The sequence below is a fragment of the Gavia stellata genome, chromosome 26 (assembly GCF_030936135.1).
Source record: "Gavia stellata isolate bGavSte3 chromosome 26, bGavSte3.hap2, whole genome shotgun sequence".
Classification (NCBI taxonomy): domain Eukaryota; kingdom Metazoa; phylum Chordata; class Aves; order Gaviiformes; family Gaviidae; genus Gavia; species Gavia stellata.
In genome coordinates, this window is record NC_082619.1 from 7,234,076 (window position 1) to 7,254,942 (window position 20,867).

At 50.0% G+C, this 20,867-nt stretch overlaps 1 protein-coding gene across 4 annotated transcripts in view; it reads left to right on the forward strand.

Annotated features, from left to right (window-relative positions):
- Nucleotides 1-20,614, forward strand: part of ETS1 (ETS proto-oncogene 1, transcription factor) — a 74,036-nt gene extending 53,422 nt beyond the window's left edge. For 2 of the 4 annotated variants that reach the window (XM_059829799.1, XM_059829800.1), the window contains 7 exons: nt 288-407; nt 1,083-1,283; nt 4,701-4,778; nt 5,711-5,959; nt 9,403-9,663; nt 19,582-19,700; nt 20,285-20,614. In XM_059829799.1, the coding sequence (XP_059685782.1) occupies nt 288-407; nt 1,083-1,283; nt 4,701-4,778; nt 5,711-5,959; nt 9,403-9,663; nt 19,582-19,700; nt 20,285-20,500 (1,244 nt within the window). In that variant the 3' untranslated portion in view covers nt 20,501-20,614. The remainder of the gene's footprint in view (nt 1-287; nt 408-1,082; nt 1,284-4,700; nt 4,779-5,710; nt 5,960-9,402; nt 9,664-19,581; nt 19,701-20,284) is intronic. The other 2 variants (XM_059829801.1, XM_059829802.1) reach the window with 2 other exon arrangements.
- Nucleotides 20,615-20,867: the final 253 nt, after the last annotated feature.

Genomic DNA, 20,867 nt, shown 5'->3' on the forward strand with positions numbered 1-20,867 from the left:
CGTAGGGAGGCCATGTGCACCATGTAACCTATCTAAGATATGGCTTGTCTATGCCCTTTAAGCACAGGCTTACTATAAGCACACTTATTTTTCTTGTATTTAAGAAGTCTGCTCGTGGACTTGCAGGGTGAAGATTTATAGGTCTGGGTGTAAAATTTCAGAAGAAAAAAGTGAAGATGGATTGCTCTGTTTTTCTGACAATTCAATGTCTGCTGCGTTACGAGGACTTCTGTCGTCTTTCCTGGTCCCGTTTCCTTATGGCCATTTCTCTCTCCTGCTTCTTTCAGATATGGAATGTGCAGATGTGCCTTTATTAACGCCCAGCAGCAAAGAAATGATGTCTCAGGCATTGAAAGCCACCTTCAGCGGCTTCGCAAAAGAGCAACAGCGGCTGGGAATCCCCAAAGGTAAGACATGGCTTCCCACTGAGCAGCCGTGGCAGACACAGAGATCATGTCCTCCTGCCAAGATGCCCTTCTCCACATCTGCCATCTCCTTTATTGATTCTCTTCAGGTAGTATTGCCTTGTTTCTTGGCAGCTTCAGCTGGAAAAATCTGGACGTACAGGCAAAACCTTTCAGTACCACTTGCAAACTACACCTGTCTGACAGATTGTGCCTGTCTGTCCTGCTGACTTCTGCTGGATGACTGCTCTTGCAGCTTTGGGGACCTGCTCCTTTTGGAAGCAGCTCCAGGACTTCTATTTGCAAGTCATCTCCACTATATGGAGAAGCAGCAGAAACCCTTTACCAGAGGCTGATGACAGGAAGAAACCAAGCGAAATAGAGAAAAGGGTGGGAGAAAGGGTCAGAGGACCGGTGGAATTGTTAAAAGTCCCAAACAAATCCAAAACTTGTTCCTTGTATGAAATTTGTCTGCAAATATGACTGATCCAAACTGTAGGTATGGTGGTCCCTCTCCACGTTTTACCCTTATGCCAATGGACTGCCAATCTCTATGGGGTGAGGCTATGCAAGTGCTTCTCCGCTGGGACAGCTGTAGCACTGTTTGTGTCCTGTTTTCCTGGGGAAGTGGCTTGTGGTTGCTCATTAATGCATCTCTTCTACAACCCCTTGGTGCAGATCCCCAGCAGTGGACGGAGACGCACGTGCGGGACTGGGTGATGTGGGCGGTGAACGAGTTTAGCCTGAAGGGAGTGGATTTCCAGAAGTTTTGCATGAACGGAGCTGCCCTCTGCGCCCTGGGCAAGGAGTGCTTCCTGGAGCTAGCGCCTGACTTTGTGGGAGATATCCTTTGGGAACACCTGGAGATCTTGCAGAAAGGTGAGTCCTGGAGTCTCCAGGGTGAATGGCTCACGCCATCCTGGCGAGCCTGATTTTGGGCCTTTCCAAAGACCTTGGCTTGCAGTCTGGCTCTCCAATGAGGTGTTCACCTTAGTCTTTAATCCCAATAAAAGCAGCTTTCGAAGCCCAACTTTCCAGTAGGATTTCAAATGGGCATCCCAACCAATAGTGGGCAATGCAAATCCTGGCACCGCTTGAAAGAGGAAGGGTGTTTGCACCGGCCGCTTGGCAGGAATCCACAGCAGGCAGGAACACTCTGCCTGCCTGGAAGCGACGGTGGGATTTTCCAAAGCATTCTTCCTCAGCTCATTCAGCCCCCGTTGTGAATTTTACTACTTCCTTCGGTAGAACTGGGTAAAACAATACCACCAAAATTCCACCCTCATTTCCCAGTTGTGATTGGAAGCTGCTTTGCTTGGTTTCATGTCCCAAAAGGTGTAATGGCATTTTGTTGGGTGGCTGTCCCCCCCACAGGAGACGCCATCTCTGCCAGTCCCTGCATGCCAGCATTTAAGGGCATTAATTTTTATTGACTGGGGACACACACATTGATTTTGGGTGTCTTATTTTCGTAGTGTCTGGATGCACAAGCAACACTTAACCTGGGATGTTTTCTAACGAGCGGGCGCAGAGCTTAACACGTTTAACTGAGCCACGAGCAGGAGCAGCAGCAAATCTGGGCTCTGTCTCTAGCTCATTTTTGTGCAGAGCTATTTGCTTTCCTGGAATATCCCTTGTGCTGTCATACTGACCGTGCGTGCTTTTCAGCGGGTCTGTACTGGTGGCAGGAAGGGGAGGGGGAGCAAAGTTATGCCTTCCAGGAAACCATTGACAAATGGATGTTAATTGCTGATTACTAATTTTACTGCTACCTGTGGTTTGCAAAAGGTAAACATGGCTCTTCCCAGGGTCTGTGTACGACAGGCTGTTTTTCTGCTCTTTGACTCTATATCTGTACTGTTCTTCTCGTTTTGCATAATTTTTATTGAGTGCTTATATCAACAGCAAGCAGTTTAACCAAACAAAGCAAAACTTTGTGGTCAGTCCAATTTCTCCTTGCTGTAAGCCATCACTTGTAATGCAGCTCTGCCTTCCCGCAACCCTTCTTCATTTGTTTGGGCTGTAACCCACTGGAGAGGGGTGCAATGTGCTGCAGGTACTGGCTGAGGCTTCAGAGCTGGCTTTGCAGTTCCTTCCTGCAGATTCCCCAAGGCATGGCGATGAACTTGGTGCTGTAGTTTCACAGTAAAGTAGGGATTATGTTTTCTTGTAGCCTTGACACACACACGGGTGTTCAGGTGCTGCAGTCATGAGGATGCAAAAGGTCTGAGACAGAGAGGAGCTTTTACAAAGAAGCTGGAAATCTTTGTGCCTGTTGCAGCTTTTCTGCCGAAAGGATGAAAAAGAATAAAGCTAAATTTCTGTCTCAACACTGTTGGCGTAGCCGTGGGAACCAAGAAATCTCCGTTCTGTGTTCAGTTTTACTTTGTCACTTCTTGTATAAGCTATCTGCGCCTTAGCTTCTATGGTGGGTTCTTAACACATTTCCCAGAAGGGCAGTATCTGTGAAGTATGTGGAGAGTAACTAAGAAGAGCTTCCAAGAAATAACCAGCCTCACACCAAGGACTAATTTCTGTTCCCTGCAAGTCATGGGGCTCGTCTTACTGGTAGTACATCTCCAAAGCGCTGACAAGATCTGGGTTCTCTTGTGCTGGTGCTGTACAAACATAATGTGCAAAATTGTCTCTGCCACATCTCTCCCCACGCAAGAGGAGATGGTTGTCTCCACTTTGCAGCTGGGGATGTGAAGCGTGAAGAGATCAAGGTTTCCCCAGGCTCACCCATGGAGTTAGGGTCCAACTTGCCAGTCCCTGTCTCTTCCATGTTCCCTAGCCACCCACCATCATCACTTGGGGGTGTTGATGCTGGGAGTGGTGGTTAACCCCAAAATATTTGCCTTTACCTATAGCTGTGTGACCACCAGCATCGGGTCATGCTGGGACAGGCTGTGACCTTGCTGTCCCTCCTGCTAACATGCCTCCCTTGTGAGCGCTTTCTGAGAGTGACTCATGTACCACAGGCTGCTCAGGGTTTAAAAACGGCAGCAGATGGGCGACTTTTCCCTGCATGGATTTGGGTATTTTCAGGCATATTTTTCCAAATTTCTTCCTAAAATAACCTCTTCAGTTACCAGCAGTCAGCAGTGCCCTCCACTTAACTGTAAGCATAGCTGAAGGTTGCTCTCTTTCTCTGTGGTCACCCACCCTGCCCCTTGGCAGACACCGTGGGGAGGGGAAAAGAGCGTTTCTCATTAGGTCTCTCTGTTTGCACAAAAACTCCTTTTGTTAGAGAATATTTTCCACCCTGCAATCCCCAGGAGAGAGGGCCAAAATTAGGCTCCTTGCAAGCGAACATGCGTTATCTTCGGTTCGCTTCTCTTTAGCCTCAGCAGAAATAAACATAACGCGGAGTTGTCTGTGTGTTTTTTATTTTGGTTACCCTCTGCAAAGAAAATAAAATCTCCCATGCCGGTATCTCTGCCCACATGCTGTGCTGGAATGAGTAAGGTGTTCATGGAAAAATTGGTCAGGGTAGGAGCAATGTGGCTTTTACATGGGAAAGCAAATTCAGTGCCAAGCCCAGGAGTACCAAAGTGCTTGGAAAAAGCGATGGAAAGCGGAGAATCTATGCTTTGATGTGATACGTGCTCTTTCTCAGTGAACTATGCCTATAGAAAGGCTAGAATTTTGCGTGCTGCCCATATATACGCTGTGGAGTCTGTATCAGGAGTTGGGTGACGGTCAGTGTGACAAAGCTTTTCTGAGCATGGGATGCCCTGCCTGCATCAGGTGTCAGGTAAAAGGTGCTGTGTGGGCTGGGAATTAGCATTAATTTGGGGTTGTAGGAGCTGGTTTTGGTATGCATCACCCACTCACTTGCACACACCTACTGCTGGTCTAAAAATAGGGGCTTTTTCAGGAAAACAACTGTCCTCGTATGGTGGGTTTTTTTCAGGAGCTCATACATGTAAGTGTGATAAGCAATCCTCAAGAGAATGAAAGACGACAAAAATTAAGGCAAGCAAGGAAATTATGCAATTAGTATTTCAGAACCACCTGGAGCCTCTGATTGAGAAAGCTGTTGCTGTTCAGTTTTGTTTTGTTTTGTTTAAATTTGGGCATGCCTGCAGCAAGAATTCCCAAAGGAATCCAAGTGCATCAAGCACTTGTTTCGGTGGGATTTCAGCTCCTATCTCATTTCTGTTCCTTTGAACATCCCAGTTTAACCCAGAGAGGAGCATTTTAGGAAGTTCAGACCTCTCTGCATTACAGCAAGTCTTGCGAAGCACGATATGCCTATGGACATGTGACATTTCCTTCCTTTTCTCTTTGCAGAAGAGGTAAAACCGTACCCAGCAAATGGAGTGAATACAACATATCCAGAATCCCGCTATACTTCAGACTACTTCATTAGTAAGTCTCAATTATCCGTATCATTCTGGTGCTTCCAGGCATGAAAGTGCCACCTATTAGAGGTTTGTCTGCATCACGTGAGCACTGCACCATGCAGTTGTTGCTCTGTCTTGGCAGAGCGTGCAAAGTGTGTAATTTTGTCTTTCCTAGTGTTTTGGGTTTATTTAGAAGCCACCTTTATTTTCTGGGGACTGCCTTGAGATGCCATAATCTGACTTTATAAGCACTATTTGTTTGAAGCTGTAGCTCAGCGGACCTGAAAAGTGACCTCAACACCCCAGAACACTGGGAATTTTAAAAAACTTACTAAGAAAGAGGGAGGGTGTGGGGGGAAGGAGGCTTAATTCTGAACTGCTAGGTAGGAGCCTAGCAAGGAAAGAGATGAGTCATCAATCTAGGCCCCCACACTTCCCATTGCCATTGGTTTGGAGATGTTCTTTAAAGGCGTTTGAAATCTGTGATGTATTTCATGAACCAGCAAAAAAACCCAACTCACCTGAATTGGGATTCCAGGCTCTGGCCAGTGAGGAGAGGTGACCGTGGAAGTGATTCATCTATTACAATCATCAATGAAACTTCTTTGCCCTATATCTCCTTTGCTGAGACTATGCTCTTCATGATTTTCCAGCTTTTTCCTGCTAGCAGCTTGCTTGAGAGGAGTTTGGCGTAATGCACATTGATGGTGGTTGAGGGTGTCTTATTTTTTTAAATTGCTGCAATTACAAGACACCATCTCTGTAGCTTTTAGAAACCTTACTCAAAATCGGTGCCCAGTAGTGCCAGGTATTTTATATCCAAAGGCAGTCTCCTCTTGCACTGCAGACCTCAAATCTCACCGTGCTGTGGGAGACTGGAGGGGGAGTGAGCAACGCTCTGGTTTCTTTGAGCTGCTTGTGTTTGGGTTGCTTTCTGACCTCCCGTTATGCCGGCAGGTTATGGCATCGAGCATGCACAGTGTGTGCCTCCCTCTGAGTTCTCTGAGCCCAGCTTCATCACAGAGTCCTACCAGACCCTCCATCCCATCAGCTCGGAAGAGCTCCTGTCCCTCAAGTACGAGAACGACTATCCCTCAGTCATCCTGCGTGACCCAGTCCAGACGGACTCCCTGCAGACAGACTACTTCACAATCAAGCAAGAAGTAGTAATGCCAGATAACATGTGCATGGGACGTGCCAGTCGAGGTAAAGTGGGGCATCTCCCAGGGTTTGCTTGGGTTCTTGCCACCTCTACCTATATCAACATAAGCGCTTCCTTCCCCGCTGTAGGAGATGTACTTTGGGGGGACCAAGGCCATCAGGGCACCATGCAATGCCAGTAACGAAGCCGTGTATCTTATGAGATTGAACTCCCAGATGGATTCCCTGATGGCTTTGGGCCCTCCCTGCCTTTCTGTCTGGGGAAAACATGAAGAAGGTCTTCCTTTTCTCTACTCTGCTGCCTGTTTTTACAACATCTGCAAAAATGTAGCATTTCTGGCTCTGTACTTTGATGTCAAAGTTGAGTGAAGTTGAAATAGGCTTTAAGGTTATTAGGGAGTACAGACTGCTGTGTGGTTGTATAAATCTCATTTTCCTAGAAGACCAGGCAAAACCCCACAAATCCTTCACAGGTTCTCATCAGGAATTGCTGTCCAAGGCTCTGAAGGGTTTTACACTTGGTGATCCAAGGTCTTTATCCGTTATCTCCATTGATTTTGATGGCTGTTTGCTTGAACTGATAATCTGTTCTGATGAACCCAAGCCCTGTGCTTTGTTAGGAGATGCAGATGTCGGCGACAGAGCTGAAGGACCCCCTGAATCCTTGTGCTACAGCCCTACATCTCCAAAGAGTTATAGGTACATGATTCCTGTTTGAGATGATGGGATTTAAACACCTAAACACTTTTGAGGATCTGAGCCCAAATGCCTTTTCAATTAATGTTATTAAATTCTGAACACATGGGGCCCAGATGCCCGACTACTTTGTAATTACATTGCTTAATGCAAGGCTGAGGATCTGGCTCACAGTATATATTCAAAGCAAAAGTTGAATCCACAGAGCTCAAAGTCACTTGCAAAGGGGTATCATTATCTCCTGATTCTAGGTAGGGAACCTGAGGCACGGGGAAGAGATCTGGCCTGCCTGCGATCACGCCCTGAATAGAATCCAGGTGTCCCCATGCCTAAAATTCATTATAGTGACGTGTTGCTGTGAGCCAGGTTTGATGTTGAACATTTAAACCCATTCATCCAGCTACGAGCGCTGAAGATGTGCTGGCTCCCTGTGAAAGCCAGAGCCCCTTTGCAGGTCTGCATCGCATTTGCGTTGCTCAGTGGAGCTCATTTTAAGTTTCTCATTCTTTTTCCAAGCTGGGAGAGCTAATGACAGGGAAGTTATTATTTGTATTACTACCTCTGCTTCTGCTGCTGGCTGAGTGTAATATGAGAGAGATGACTTGGACGATACGGTGAGCCAAAAGGGCAGCAGTGTTATAATTTTAGGTAAGCTCCCCTTTCTGGGGTTGTTTCTCTCGCTATCTTTCATCAGTGTCTTTCCCTTTTCTTGACCTTTTCTTTAACATAGGTGATTTCATAGTAATTCTCATTGAAATGCAATGATTCAGGCGTGCTTTTGCAATTGTACCTTTAGCATGTTCTCACTGGCAAGCCTAAAAAGGCTCCAGGGGAGGGAAGAAAGAGCCCTTAACTCAGCATTGGGGACCAAGGGCCCCTGGTGTTGGCAAACACTTTAACATACTGATTGCAATTGAAGAAACGCAACAGGCTGCGGCCGTGCTTACACTAACACTACATTTCAGCCATGTAGAAGGGCCTTTGGGTGGCGTTAATCCTCCCAGAGTGGTATAAAGAAGCCTTAATATAAAGCAGAGTCCAGTTTATTTATATTTATGTATGTCTTTACCTTCCACTGTATTAAAAGGTTAGTCTGTCGCAAAGTCAAGCGCTTCAGCAGTGGGAAATTCAGGATGAAGATTTTCCAGACAGTCGTGTTTTGCCTTTTGTTGTGTGGACTTTAGGAGTGAATTTTGTGGTCCCATGGGAGTTGTTTCACTCTGCTTTATCAGTGAGGACGTCTGGTTGGAAAGTGTAGCTGCCAAACTCTTAACAAGTTTCTCCTGAGTAGGTGCAAGGCGTTATTTTTCCAGCTAGGTCAAATTTAGGAGAATTTTCAATGAAATGACCCAATTCACCTCTCTGACATTGTGGCTATTCATCTGGCAGATTTTTAATGCCTTTTCTAAACGAGCTTGTGCCGCAGGACTTGTCAGGGGAAGTGGTTATGCCAATTAATAAACATAGACAAAGCGGTGTTAATTTTCCCCTTGCAGGATTCAGGAAGTGATTGAAGTGTATCCTGTGAAATTCCCAAAAAACTAAAAGAAAAAAATAAAACCAGTTTGAAGCATGGATATTACCAGTAGAATCAAGCCAATGGCTCCAAATTTCAAATGATTCTGGGCCAGCAATCAGGGCAGAGCCTACGGTAGTTGAGTCTTTTCACAGCAACCGCTCTTCAAACTACAACACAACAAATATTTGGGCGAGCGTGCCAGCGTCCTTCCATGTTCCTATTCCCCTGTGATTTACTATCTGGGCCCAAGCTGTGGGTAGCTCTGCCAATGGAAATTTCTCCAGGAGTTCTTGCACAATCCCAGCAGCTGTTTTTAGCCCAGTTTGGGAAATTAGTGAACTTGAATGATCCTGTTACGCTCTTAGTTTGTCAGTAAAGATGTTAAGCAATCGACAGCGTATGGGAGATCAGAGAGAGCAATTTCAGTTTGTTCTTTGGATCCGTTTTTAGCTCTCTGTTTTAAGTACAGAGGGTATACTTACGCTGTCTCTAATGGGTGTAAATCAGCATAGCACTGCTGAGGATCTGGCCTCTCATGTTCTGGTCTTTACTAAAAATACCCCAGAGAGTAGCCTTGATACAACCCAGCTGTGCTCACCTTACCAGAACTGGAAAAATAGCTGTTTGAGCTCTCAGCCTTTTGCTCTCCTCCTCCTCCATCAAATCTGCTGCTGTTTGGGGATTTGAGGGTGGAAGCTGGTTGTAACATATGGCAATAAAAGGCTGCTGTGCAGTTTTGTAGGAAACGTCAAAAGTAAAGAAGCTGGGTGTCCAGTGTCCTTGAATATGCCTGAGCAGAGTTTATATAGGGCTGGCAGATATAACATGGGACTTATTGGAGATCCCTGTCTTTCAGCAGCAAGAGCAAGAGGTCCTGGCACCTGAACTGAGCCTTAAATATCTGTCTAAAATGGATTATTTCTTTGCCATTGCCTTTTTAAAACAGAGGACGATTTCCAGTTAGCCCCAGGCATCAGTCTTGGGTAGAGAGTCAGGAGATTGGGTTTTTCCCCTGACTCTGCCTTGCTTTCCTGCCTGAACTTCTCTGGGCCTCTGATAGCCCTGCTCTGAATTACAAAGGTAGCAGAAGCATCCCAGTTTCAGGCCGTACTTTCTAGTTTGTTTGGAGATGAGGCATGGTGGGACAGCAACATTTGCCTGGCTGCTTTCTGCCTGTGCAGCAGGCAGGTGAAGCATCCTTCTCCCAGCCGTGGCAAGCTAAAGCATCCCTGTGCTGGCCAGGCACATCTCACATGCCCTTCCTTCTCGTCAGGTAAACTGGGCGGCCAGGACTCCTTCGAGAGCATAGAGAGCTATGACAGCTGCGACCGGCTGACGCAGTCCTGGAGCAGCCAGTCCTCCTTCCAGAGCCTGCAGCGTGTCCCCTCCTACGACAGCTTTGACTCGGAGGACTACCCCGCCGCCCTGCCCAACCACAAGCCCAAGGGCACCTTCAAGGACTATGTTCGAGATCGGGCCGATATGAACAAGGACAAGCCTGTCATTCCTGCTGCTGCCCTTGCTGGCTACACAGGTAGGGTCACGCTCCTCAGGAAACCACCCCTTTGCTGAGCGTCTTGGGTAGAGCCTCTCCATCGGTGGAGGGCAGAGCCTTCAGGGTCTCTGGGTTGCCCAATGGCTGCGTCGCTGGCTCAGTGGTCTGTGAGTGAGGGATTTTGGGGTGCCCCTGGGGTCAGCCACATGTATGCAGGCACACCTGAGAGCATGCAGCCCCCCAAGGCCGCATGTCCTTCAAGCGTGGGCACTCCAAACCTCATGGAGGATGTAGGACCTGGCTGAGCGCCGGGCATTTGATGCCTTGCATTTTCATTTACGCCTGGGTGCCACCTGCTTGGGTCTGGTAGGAACTGGTGTCTGGTTTGTATTGCTGAGAACATAAGGTAGTAGAGAGCCCTCGTTTCCTCCTCCGACACTTTTATGCAACGTGCTGGCCACTTGCTTGTGGTTTCCCACCTCGGGCAGGAGTGGCTGAATTTCTGGCATTGCTCTGTGTGACGTGAAATGATCTTCTCCCCTTTTGGCATGGAGGAAGCACTTGGTTTTGCTCTTTACCTTGGTGCGAGGCAGGGATGGGATGATGCCAAAGCAGACCCAAACATTTTCCATTCCCTGCACTGGGAGAGATGAGAAGGTGATAGGCCATGGAAACTCCGGCTTTTTATATGACAGCCCTCCAGCAAGCTGGCATCTCCATGGAGAGAAACCTGGTGGGATAGGGCTTCCAGCTAAAATTGAGATGATCCTTTCCAGCCCTTCTGTGCCATGTCTTTTCCCTGTACTGTAAGTAAAATTTGCAGGGTAGCCTCCTGCCAGTTCCCCTTTCCCTCGCACATACTGATCTCTCCTGCCCCAGCTGGTAGCAGCTGTGGCCTGGAGGAGCCAAGCGGTGGAAATAGTTTGTGCAGATAAAGATCATCAAAAGGTTCAGAGCAGATCCTGAGGTGCGACTGTCCCTGAAATCTCCTCCCACGCACAGCTCATCTTCGGGCTGATATCTAGTTTTTTGTAAGGGGGGGAGAGATGCAGAGAGGAGGAGAGGTGGAGAGATAATTTTAGGAGCTATGTGTAAAAAAGGAAGTGGTTTGTTGCTGTAGCTTTAGTTAGAAAGAAAGCTCAGCCCTGCCTGCTGAATGAGGCTGTTGCAACCAAGTCTATGCAAAATAAAAGTGTGCTTTGCTATTCCTGAATGGTTTTCGGCTGGGGGGATGTGGTGGGGAGAGGCATGAGTGGTAGGAGGGGCCGTGCCCCGAGACACCGTCCTCTGCTGTGCCACGGAAGTTGATGTTCCTAAGAAAAAGAGACCAGTGAGCACAACTTGCAATTTTTATTCCTGTTTTCTCCTGATAACGCCTTTCACTACGGCCTGTGGAAGTGTTTTGGGTCCCCAGTGCCTGGGCAGGAGCGTTGGTTGCGTTTTAACGGCTGGGGAGACTGAGGCACGGAGGCACTGGCAAAACTGGGAGCTTTATTTTCCAAGCTGGATGTTTCCCTCCATGTTTGCTGTAGCTCACAGAAGAGAGCCGCCCCCGTAGAGAGGCGGCGTTCCCAGCTCCCTCCATGAGCGAGGAGCCGAAGTCGGAGGCTGGACCCTGTGTTTTGCCAAGGAGTATTAGCACCCCAAAGAGTGTCCTTGGACTCATGCCGCCAGGAAGGGGAGACTTCGGTTAATGCAATGCCAGAGCACACTTCCAAACGCTTTGCTCTGCGTAACTTTTTCCCTTGCCTCATTTCAAACCCCGTTTTGAGCCGGGAAGATAATCCCTTGGCCCAGGCATTTCGGTGTGATCAATAAGTGGGAGCGCCTGATTTTTTTTTTGCATTGCTTCACTTGAGAAACTTTAAATGGGGAGAGGAAAATCAGAGGTTTCCAGAATCAGCAGTCACTTGGAAATCCTTGGGCTGGAGCACTGCTTGCTTGCTTTGAAGGCTGCTAAGCAATAATTCAGTCCTCAGACCGCCACAACCTGCATTTACCATTGGGAACGATCTTTGAACAGATGATCTTTGCAGGCATGTGACTCCAGAGATGTCCTCTGTCCCTTTTTAAAGCCTACTGACCTGTCAGCACCTTACGTTTTCTGTGCAAAGGGAACCCAACATGGGTGCAAAGTGAAGCCAGGTTGCTGTGAAAGCAGGTCACAGCGAGAGCAAGTGAGAACATGTTGCATTACAAACTGTAGGAGAGCTGGGCATTCTCAAAACTGTTTTGTATTAGTGTATTTCTGCAAAAAAGAAAAAAAAAATCCAGGCTGGCCACTTAGAAGTGCTGGACTTCTTTCTCGGGCCAGCTGAGCAAAGAGAGTGGGGACTCTCAGGCAGAACTCCTAGGTCCTTCTTTTTTTGCTTTGCTTTACATTACTTTTACTTTACTCAGGGGAGGAAGTGCTGTCTAGCAGCTAGAGCAGAGGAACTTAAAGTCTGGGCTCTGCAGCTCTAGTGAGGAGGTGGAGCCTCCAAACGAGCAGAGCAGGGGATTACCAGCCCAGGGTCCCAAAGCGGCCAGGACCCCTGCTTTCCTTTTCTCACTCAGACGATGCCACGAGCACACATCCAACACCAGTCACCAGCCAGTGGAGAACCCAACAGACATGCCATGGTGTGCACCTTTTAGGGCTGGAAGGGTGAAGCCTGGGAGTCCTTCATCTCCAGGGCTCTCTGGATTGACTTTAAGAACTTGACAATATTGTTCAGGTTTTGTTATCAAGGGCCTATTTTGCTGGTGGCCCAGGGAGGTGGCACAGTGCTTTATCGCAGCCGCGGCAGATCTCTGATGGTATCTGCCCTAGGAGGCGCATGCTTTGGTGAGAAGGTGCATTTTGGCGGAAGCTCCATTTGCGTTTGATGTGTTCTTCACCCAGCTCGCAAGCAGCTTTTCAAAGCTGCGTTATCTGCCCCCGCATCTTGACCTAATTTAACAAGTTGCCATGGTTGCTCAGATAGAGGTTGATGCAATTTTCTTATCTTTTTTGAAGGAGAAATGTAACTGCTCAGGAGTTGGTGAACTTCAGTTTCCATAGCTGCAGGGAGGGCCAGCTCTGGACACCTCTGATTTTGGCGCCAGCTCTCAAAGCTTGGCCAGCTTGAGTCTTACATTAAGCCAGATCTTTTTTTTTGACATGACCTAGGAAACAGAGACAGAATGCATCTATTAAAATTAGGCAAGTGGTGTGTCAGGATGCATCTTCTCTGCGGGCAGATGTGCTAAACCTCATGTTGGCTTAGCTGAGCTCAGTGTAAGCTCCCTTGTTCATGCAGCAGCGCAGTGTTTGGTGTGGGCAGGTGGCTCGTGCTAGGTGCACGCTGGCACATGGGCACAGATCCCTCTGTACCTGAGCCCAGCTGGGCTAAATCAAGCTCAGCTTTGCCTCCGTGCCACCTGCAGCCCTGCCTGGGGCTGTGCCATAGCTGGATCCTGCAAGCCACTGCCTCCGATGGGTACCATGGTCGCCATCATCCTTCATCAGACCTGACATCGCGTGGATAAACACAGACGGTCTGTAGCAGAGAAGCTTGCAGCACACGCAGAGGGCAGGTGGTGTGGGTCTGACTGCACTGGTCTTTGGCCTTTCTGTCCTATATTAATTTTTTCCGCTACGCTGACCTACTTGTGCTGCTGCCCTCCTAGTGATGCATGTCCAGCGGAGGTTCAGACCCTCCCTCTGCCGCTGTGGTTGGTGATAGCCACTCAGGGCTGAATTGTTTTTGGCTTTTCTTGAGCGCCCCAAAGCACCTGCGTGGGTTTATAGCCAAGACGTGGTGTTTGTTTGCTTTGTGGTACGTAGGACCTCAGCATCGTCTCTGCAGGCCGGGGCTTTCCATCTCACGGTGTTGTCTGCATTGCCACAACACCGGAGCTGTGATGTGCCGAGCTGCAGCTCCACATAGCTGAATAGACAGAGCAGAGCGATTCCCCTCGTGTTTGAGAGGTGAAGGGAGGAAAGAGGGACAGGAAAGGTGAAGCAAGTGCAAACCAAACCTTGATCCCTCATCTGCAAGGCTGGTTTTGCATTTGCGATGCTGTCCTTTTTTATGGACCTGATTAAGAAGCTGCTGATGCCTTTATAGACAATCTCAGCACCTAAAGAGTTAATGTCCCCATCCCAGCTAATATCACACATGACCTGAGTCTCTCTCTTATCGAGTTTGATGCTATCTTCATTATCATGCTGCCCTTAAAATGACAGAAAGTAGTGCAGGGAATAGCCGACCTCTCTGAGATGCTATCTCACCCGAGCACCCAGGAGTGCTTCTGTCTACCAAACCATTTTGCCTAGGCCAGATCCAGCCCTGATCCTCTCTGTCAGCATTCGCTGTACCATGTTGATAGGGCCCAAATTTGCCTGTTAAACCCATCTGCCCTGTCTGAATTGTCTGCGCTGCAGAGCCTGAAGCCTTTGACAAGCCTCCGTTTCTGAGCGATGCTTATCTGTGACACAGAAGTGAAAGCATGCAGCTGCTGTTTTGCAAGAAAGACAAGTCGGTGGCAAAGAAAGTGGGTCTCTTTCAAGAGAGCTTGTGTGCTGCTTCCCCTCTTCTTCTTGTTGCCTGTGCTGCTGGCCTGAGGCTTCCACCAGTGAGCTCCCTGGACTTGCCGTGGTCATCGGCATCCAAAAATCTGCCAGCAGCTGCCTTCCTGGCCCCTCTTCCCACCACGGTCCGGTGATCTGGCTGTCCTTGACATCCAGTGCAGTAGCTTTCCTAGAAACATCAGCGTCCTTCCTGCCTGCTTGCCTGCACTTCTGGAGAAGTGTGTCTGTATGGGTATCCGTAGCCACTTGTATCATGAATTAGGGGAATGTGGAGATGCAGTCAGCTGCCCCAGCAATCAGAAGCAGCACAGCAGCACCTCCAGCACCTGTGCAATGCAGGGGATGTTGTTAGCTTGCTCGTTCTGGGTCATACCCTCTACCTGCCCTTGCAGGGTGACTTCTAGTCATCAGCCAGCGGCTCCTGCCTGCTTTCTGCCTCCGGTGAAGAGCCCGCATGGGCTCAGCAACCCATTTCGCCTCCGCAGGGTGGGGAGCTCGAGGGTGGGGCTCTAGGCTGGTTCAGTGGCTCCTGCTCCACCTGCCAGACATGTGCAAATGACAGTGAAATCAGCCCCACGCAACGCTGCCCAACTGTGACGGCAGCTCAGCTCTCACCAGAGCTGCTGCAGCCGCAGGCAGCGGCTTCTCAGCAGCCCGGGGGCGATGGCAAAGCAGCAACTGTGGCTTAGTCCCTCCTTCGAGCAACGAGCTGGAGCATTGCACGGCACCTCTTGGCCTGCAGGACCACCTTCAGGGGGAGATGTGAAGCTCACGAAACGCTTTGCGCTTTGCCCGATGCCTCGGGAGTGAGACCAGTCCTCCCAGCATGTTCTTCCTCAAAACAGAGGAGATGCACCAGGAAAACCGAACTGGCCTAGAGTGGCCCGCCTGGCTGCTCTCCTGTCTCTAAGCATGGCCAAAAGCACGTGCCTCCCCAAGGAGGGTGCTTTCTGGTTCTTCCCTGCTTTCTTCATGCCTGCTCTTCGGAGACGCTTCCATCCGAGCTCCACCGCTGCCCTCCCACCCATGCAAAGCTGGCACTTCACGTTGGCGTGACTATCTGCGCCAGTCTGGGCAAGAGCCGGGGAGGAGGCGGTTGGGCTTGGTCTAACAAGGGAGTGATGGGGATGAGCTTTGCTGTCCCCGACCCCAATGGAGCGGGGGGGATTGGGGACCTCCAGCACCACAGTGTCATTGAAGGGGACTCAGGGAGGGCAGGCACGTGAGTGAGGCGAAGGCTGTTTTGGAGATGTTGCTATGCCCAATTGTTTTGTTGGGTTGGAACCACAAACCACAGAGCGAAAAGCATAGGTGCGCCGCTTTTTTTTTTTCAGTGGGGTTTTTTTTTTCTTCTTTTTGTGTTGTTTGAAAGAAGGAAAACAAAACAGAGGCCGTTGAGAGGGGTGGGGGTGTGAAACCGTCTCGAGAGAGAGTGGGGATGACGTGTTTCGGGCTGTGCCTTCCTGGGTACGGCACAGATGCCCGTCTGCCCCAGCCGGGTGGTACTGCCATCACCGCAACAGTGAAAGTGGCCGTTGTGCATATTTTGGTTTCAAACCCCTCCAGAGCCACTGGGTAGGAAGGTGGTAGGGGACCTCCAGTCCCGAGCAAGGGAGGATAGCACAGGGATGGCATGGCACCAAACCCTTTGCTCTGGGGACACCCATGGGTGCCATCAGAGGACCGGTGCCAAGGAGGCACCGCTCAGTCAGCGGATCCTGCTGTAGCAGCCGGCTGTCATCCGGCTTAAGAGGCATATTTTCCCCCTGACGCGGGAGAATTCCTGCGGTGTGACACTCCCTGCTGAAGGACCCTGTTCAGTGCCACCGAGGCCAGACAGGGCCCCCATTGTGGCCCTGTCGGGCAGGCGAGCCCCTCCGGCGGGGACTATTCTTAGCAGCCTTCACGGGTGCCAGAGGTCATGGCGGGGCGGGAGGACAACCCACCACCCTCTGAGTCCTTGCCTTGTCTTTTGGGGAGCGGGGGCTGCCCCCGTTCCCCAGCCGGGGCTGGGCTTGCTCTGGGAAGCCCCTGGATGCGTGTGGCTGGGACCAGCACCGTAAAGGGTGGCTTGTGTCCCTCCACCCCACGCTTGGGGCTGCATCTGAAAAAAGGCTACAAGAACACTCCAGTGGTGGTTGTTTTTGGAGATAACCAAGGCAACAGATTGCACGGTGGAGTACACTCGCCAAGCTACGCCGGCCTTGGGGCAGTCGGTGTGGCTGTGCGTGTTTGTACCATGAATTGATCTGGACCAGGCGTCGCGGTGGGGATTTCCAGCCCCGGCCGGGGATGAGCGGAGGGGTTGAAGCAGAAAGGATGGAAAATGGGCGCTGCTCCCAGCTCCTGCAGGGGCGGAGGTTTGGGGTGTGGAGACAAGCCCGGCAGCTTCATGCTTGCCCTGATAGCTTTGGGGATGCGGTGTTGGGGGGTCGCCTCTGTGTGAGCCAAGGGTCCCCTTGAAATCCTTTAGGCATTGGGAAAAACAACTCCCTGCTCCTTGCTGGTCTGCAGAGCGGGCAAAAGAAGCTCATTTCTGAAGATAGCCCTCCCAGCACTAATTACAGCTGTACTGGCCCACCAGATGATGCATGGACCTCCAGCACCCCTGCCCTGATCATTTCACCTTCTACCCTGTGGTGTCCCCAGAGCTGTTTTTGTGCACGCAGGCTCGTGCATGTGCCGGGGTTTGGTTCCTGCCACCTCGTGCATCGCCTGCCTCGCTGACATTTCGGAGTCGTGCCCCAGCGGCAGCGGCACATCTGCAGGGCCCCTGCTGCCTTCCCCTTTGGCGGGGCGTGTGTTTATAGGAGCCGAGACGTGCCTGCGAGCCCTGCAGTAAACACATTCTTGACATAATTGCTTGTCCAACACAGAGGAATTTGGGGTTTTACGCGTGTCCCGCAGGCAGCTCGGAATAGACCTTGGGAATCCCAGTTGCAAAGATGACACTGCTTCCTTCAAAATCCCAAAATACCCAGCAGAGCGGCACCCGGCACAACGGCAGGAGCCCTACCTCGCTTGCTGGAGAGAGGGCGAGAAATTGCTGGGTTTCCCGACACCTCTCCATGCCAGCTGGCAGCTGAGCCGTGAGCACCACGCATGAACTGCACCGGCCGCTTGGCTCGGGGTTAGTGACACTTGAACCTCGAAAGGCTCCTGCAGAGCCAGGGTGGCCCAGGGGTATTTTGAGGGCAGTTGCTTCCCCAAGAACCTGGTGCCTAGGTGATGGGTTTCCATCCATCTTATTTTGGGGAAGGAATAAAAAAAAAATCCTTGTTCTTTGGTTGGGCAGGAGAGAAACCAATGCGAGATGATGAACCTGGTCTTGCTTCAGTCTTGTCTCCTAGGACTGTTCCTCGGTTAACCTCATTTGGGTGTGGGATGCTCTCTGTATGTGTGTAGGGAATTCGTGTAAAGTCAGATGGGCCAAGAGAAACCGACCCCATGTGAATTCACTTGCGATTCCCCATGGAGGACCTCAGGTGGCTGAAATAACCTTTTTGCCCAATGTTTTTTCTGTATTTAAAGCTCGCTGCTATAAATAGGTCCAAGCTTTGAGATGCGGTGGCATTTCAGGCCAGGGTTTTGGCTCTTCCCTTTCAGATGGGAGGCGAAGGCATCATCTGAATTTCCTCCCTCGTTTTGGCGCGTATAACCCAACTCCATCCCTACCAGAGAGCGCGGTCGCAGAGTCTTGGCAAGCTCCTGCCGAGAATGATGGGCTGGAGCTTTTCCCCGCTGAGTGTTGCTGAGTGTCGTCTTCCCATTTACAAGCAGAGAGATGCTGTGAGCTCCCTGCTTTGTCCTGCTCATGGCTGTGCGATAACCCTCAGGGCTTGGCAGAGGACCCTGTGCCTGCAAAACCCTGGAGCGGTTCTTTAGGGGTAACAGGAGCGGTTCCTTAGGGATAACAGGAGGGAAACAATCTGGGGAGGGCTGGATGGGGCACAGCGATTCCCCTGTCCCGGAGCCAGCTCTCTCATTTCCTCCTCCCCAGCAGCTTGTCTGCTTTTGAGTCATTTTAAACCTTGTGGAAAAGGGGGGAACAGCCCTCTCTTCCCTCCGCGGGTTACCCGCAGCCACAGCTCTGACAGCCTTCATTGTCATTTGTGGAAATAGGCTGTTCTGCATCCCTTTTTCTGAGTACATAACTTTTTTCCCTGCTTGAAGCTTGTGCTCATTGCTGTCAGCAGGCGGGTTTACCCCAGCCTGCCGTCCTAATCCAGCCTGTGCAATTCTTTTTGTGATAAATCATTTCCTCTAAGCTCTGGCTCTGTTTATTATTATTATTGCCATTCTTATGATTAGTGATATATTCTAAACTGCGTTTAAAACATGGCAAAAACTCTCCTGAAACATGTTACCCAGAGCTAAGTGCAGTATTTTGGGTGCGGCTGCATTTGGAAGTTGCTCATCAAAGAGATTTTGGCTTGAGGGCTTCTCCTCTACCTTTGATTGGGACACAAGCACAAAGAAGAGATAAGTATTTCGAAATCACTCCACGTACACCATTAATCCAGCCAAAACCAGGCTGCGAAGCCGCAGGCTCTCAGCGGGGTGCACCAGGTACTGCAGGTTAGGTGTGTCGGGCTCGGGCCCCCGAGGCAAATTGCTGTTGGCCAAAATTAGCACCCAGGGGAAAAATGGAGACTGGCGTTGTTAGGAGAGGCTGAACGTACCTGGCACAGGATGCTGCGCACCGCCTCGTCCCTTTCTGGCTGGATTAGGGGAACCAGTAGCCGCAGGGGGGGTTTGCTTATGGTTTTACTAAGACTGTGCCAAGACCGTGGTGGGGAGATCCACCAGTCCTGAGCTGGTGAGATCTGCCTGCCAAACCAGCCAGCCCCTGCCTTCCCCGCGCTCCAGCAGCCCGCTGAGCTGTGCGAGCCGGCGTAGCCCATTCCTGCAGCAACACGCCCTGGAAAGGGGCCAAATAATTTTCATACCTGGGTCCCCCCCTTATCTCGGTAAACAGCGACGGAGCAAAGAGTCAAGGTCGGGAAGCGGGAGTCTGCCGGAGTTCATGCGATGGCCAGCAGCTTTTTGGCACGGAGGAAATGGTGGTGCTCTTGTGCCAAGACAATGACTCCTCACAGTTTGGATGCCAGAAAAATAATCCTATTTATGTAACTCGAAGTGAAGCATTCCAGTGCATGAATATTCAGCTCTTACTGCAAATAGGAAGCTCTTTTACCTGCAGGATTTAACTCTCAAGCTGTCATCTCAGCCCAGATCTTGCCCTGTGGCTGCTGATGGTGGTGGGGTTTTTTTTTTATAGTAGAAGGTTTTATTTTTTTCAGTAAGCACTGTTTGCATGTGAATTCCCCCCCTCCCACCCTGGGTAGAAGGGGCCGTCCTTTTCCTGGTATTAATGTCTCATGTTTCCTTTGTCTTTCTAGGCAGTGGACCCATCCAACTGTGGCAATTCCTGCTGGAACTGCTCACTGACAAGTCCTGTCAGTCCTTCATCAGCTGGACGGGCGATGGCTGGGAATTCAAGCTTTCCGACCCAGACGAGGTAGAGTGCCCTGGAATTAAGTGCACAGCCCAAATTCCTCTGAAATATTGGTGTGGATAACCCTCCCTTCCTCCCTTCAGGGCTGAGATTTGGGTAGTCACGTTGTTCTGGCCTTGGGTATGTGTAGGGGAAAACAATGAATTAGAGCCCAGCTGAAAACTTGTTAAAAATTGGGCTGCAGTAATACCTGGGGAGCAGTAATTTGTGCCCAAAGTTGGTGGGAAGTAGCTAAAACACCATAGAGAGAAGCATAGTGCCAAAGCTCTTCAAATAAGATGTGCACAGGTGAGAGGGGGGGCTTCCCGCTGATTTTGGAGAACAGATGGGATGTTCCTTCCCTTCTCTGACTTACGTATCTTCATAGAGTCCTCTGCAATGTTCTGCCATTGCACGGAGGTTGGTTTTCCCAAACTGTAATGCTTGTGACCCATCTGTGTCAATCTTAAAGATGAGGAAAGTCCTCTCCCTTCCCTTGTGTCTGGCAGTGCTGCTTGCCGATGGCTGCCCAACCAAGTCAGATTGATTTTTCCTTCCCTTCCCTGCGATGTGCATCCCTCCCTTGACTCTTCCCACCCCTCTCCCAGGTGGCCAGGCGATGGGGCAAGAGGAAAAACAAACCCAAGATGAACTACGAGAAGCTGAGCCGCGGCTTGCGCTACTACTACGACAAGAACATCATCCACAAGACGGCCGGGAAACGCTACGTCTACCGTTTCGTCTGCGACCTGCAGAGCCTTCTGGGCTACACACCCGAGGAGCTCCACGCCATGCTGGACGTCAAGCCGGATGCCGATGAGTGAAGACGGCCGGCCGGGGCGGAGGATCACCCCGTGTCATTTTGGAGAGTCAATGGGACTTTTTCTGTTGGTTCTTTTATATTTTTGCTGTTATTTTTGTTGTTCGTTTTTTTTTTTTTTATTTTTAAAGAACAACTCAGATTTGATGCTTTGAGGATGTTGGGAGAGAGGGTGGTAAAAGAGGCAAACTTTTGGCTGAAACCTAAAAAGTTTGGTTCAGAGAAGGATGGGTTTTTTTTTTTCCTGAAAGCTCCAAGACAGGCTTTTTTGGGGTGAAATTCTGAGTTTTAAGAAAGCCAGAAAAATGTAGCTCACTTAAAAAAAAAACAAACCCCTCCCCATCCCTTGCTGTTTAGAAAAAATATTATCA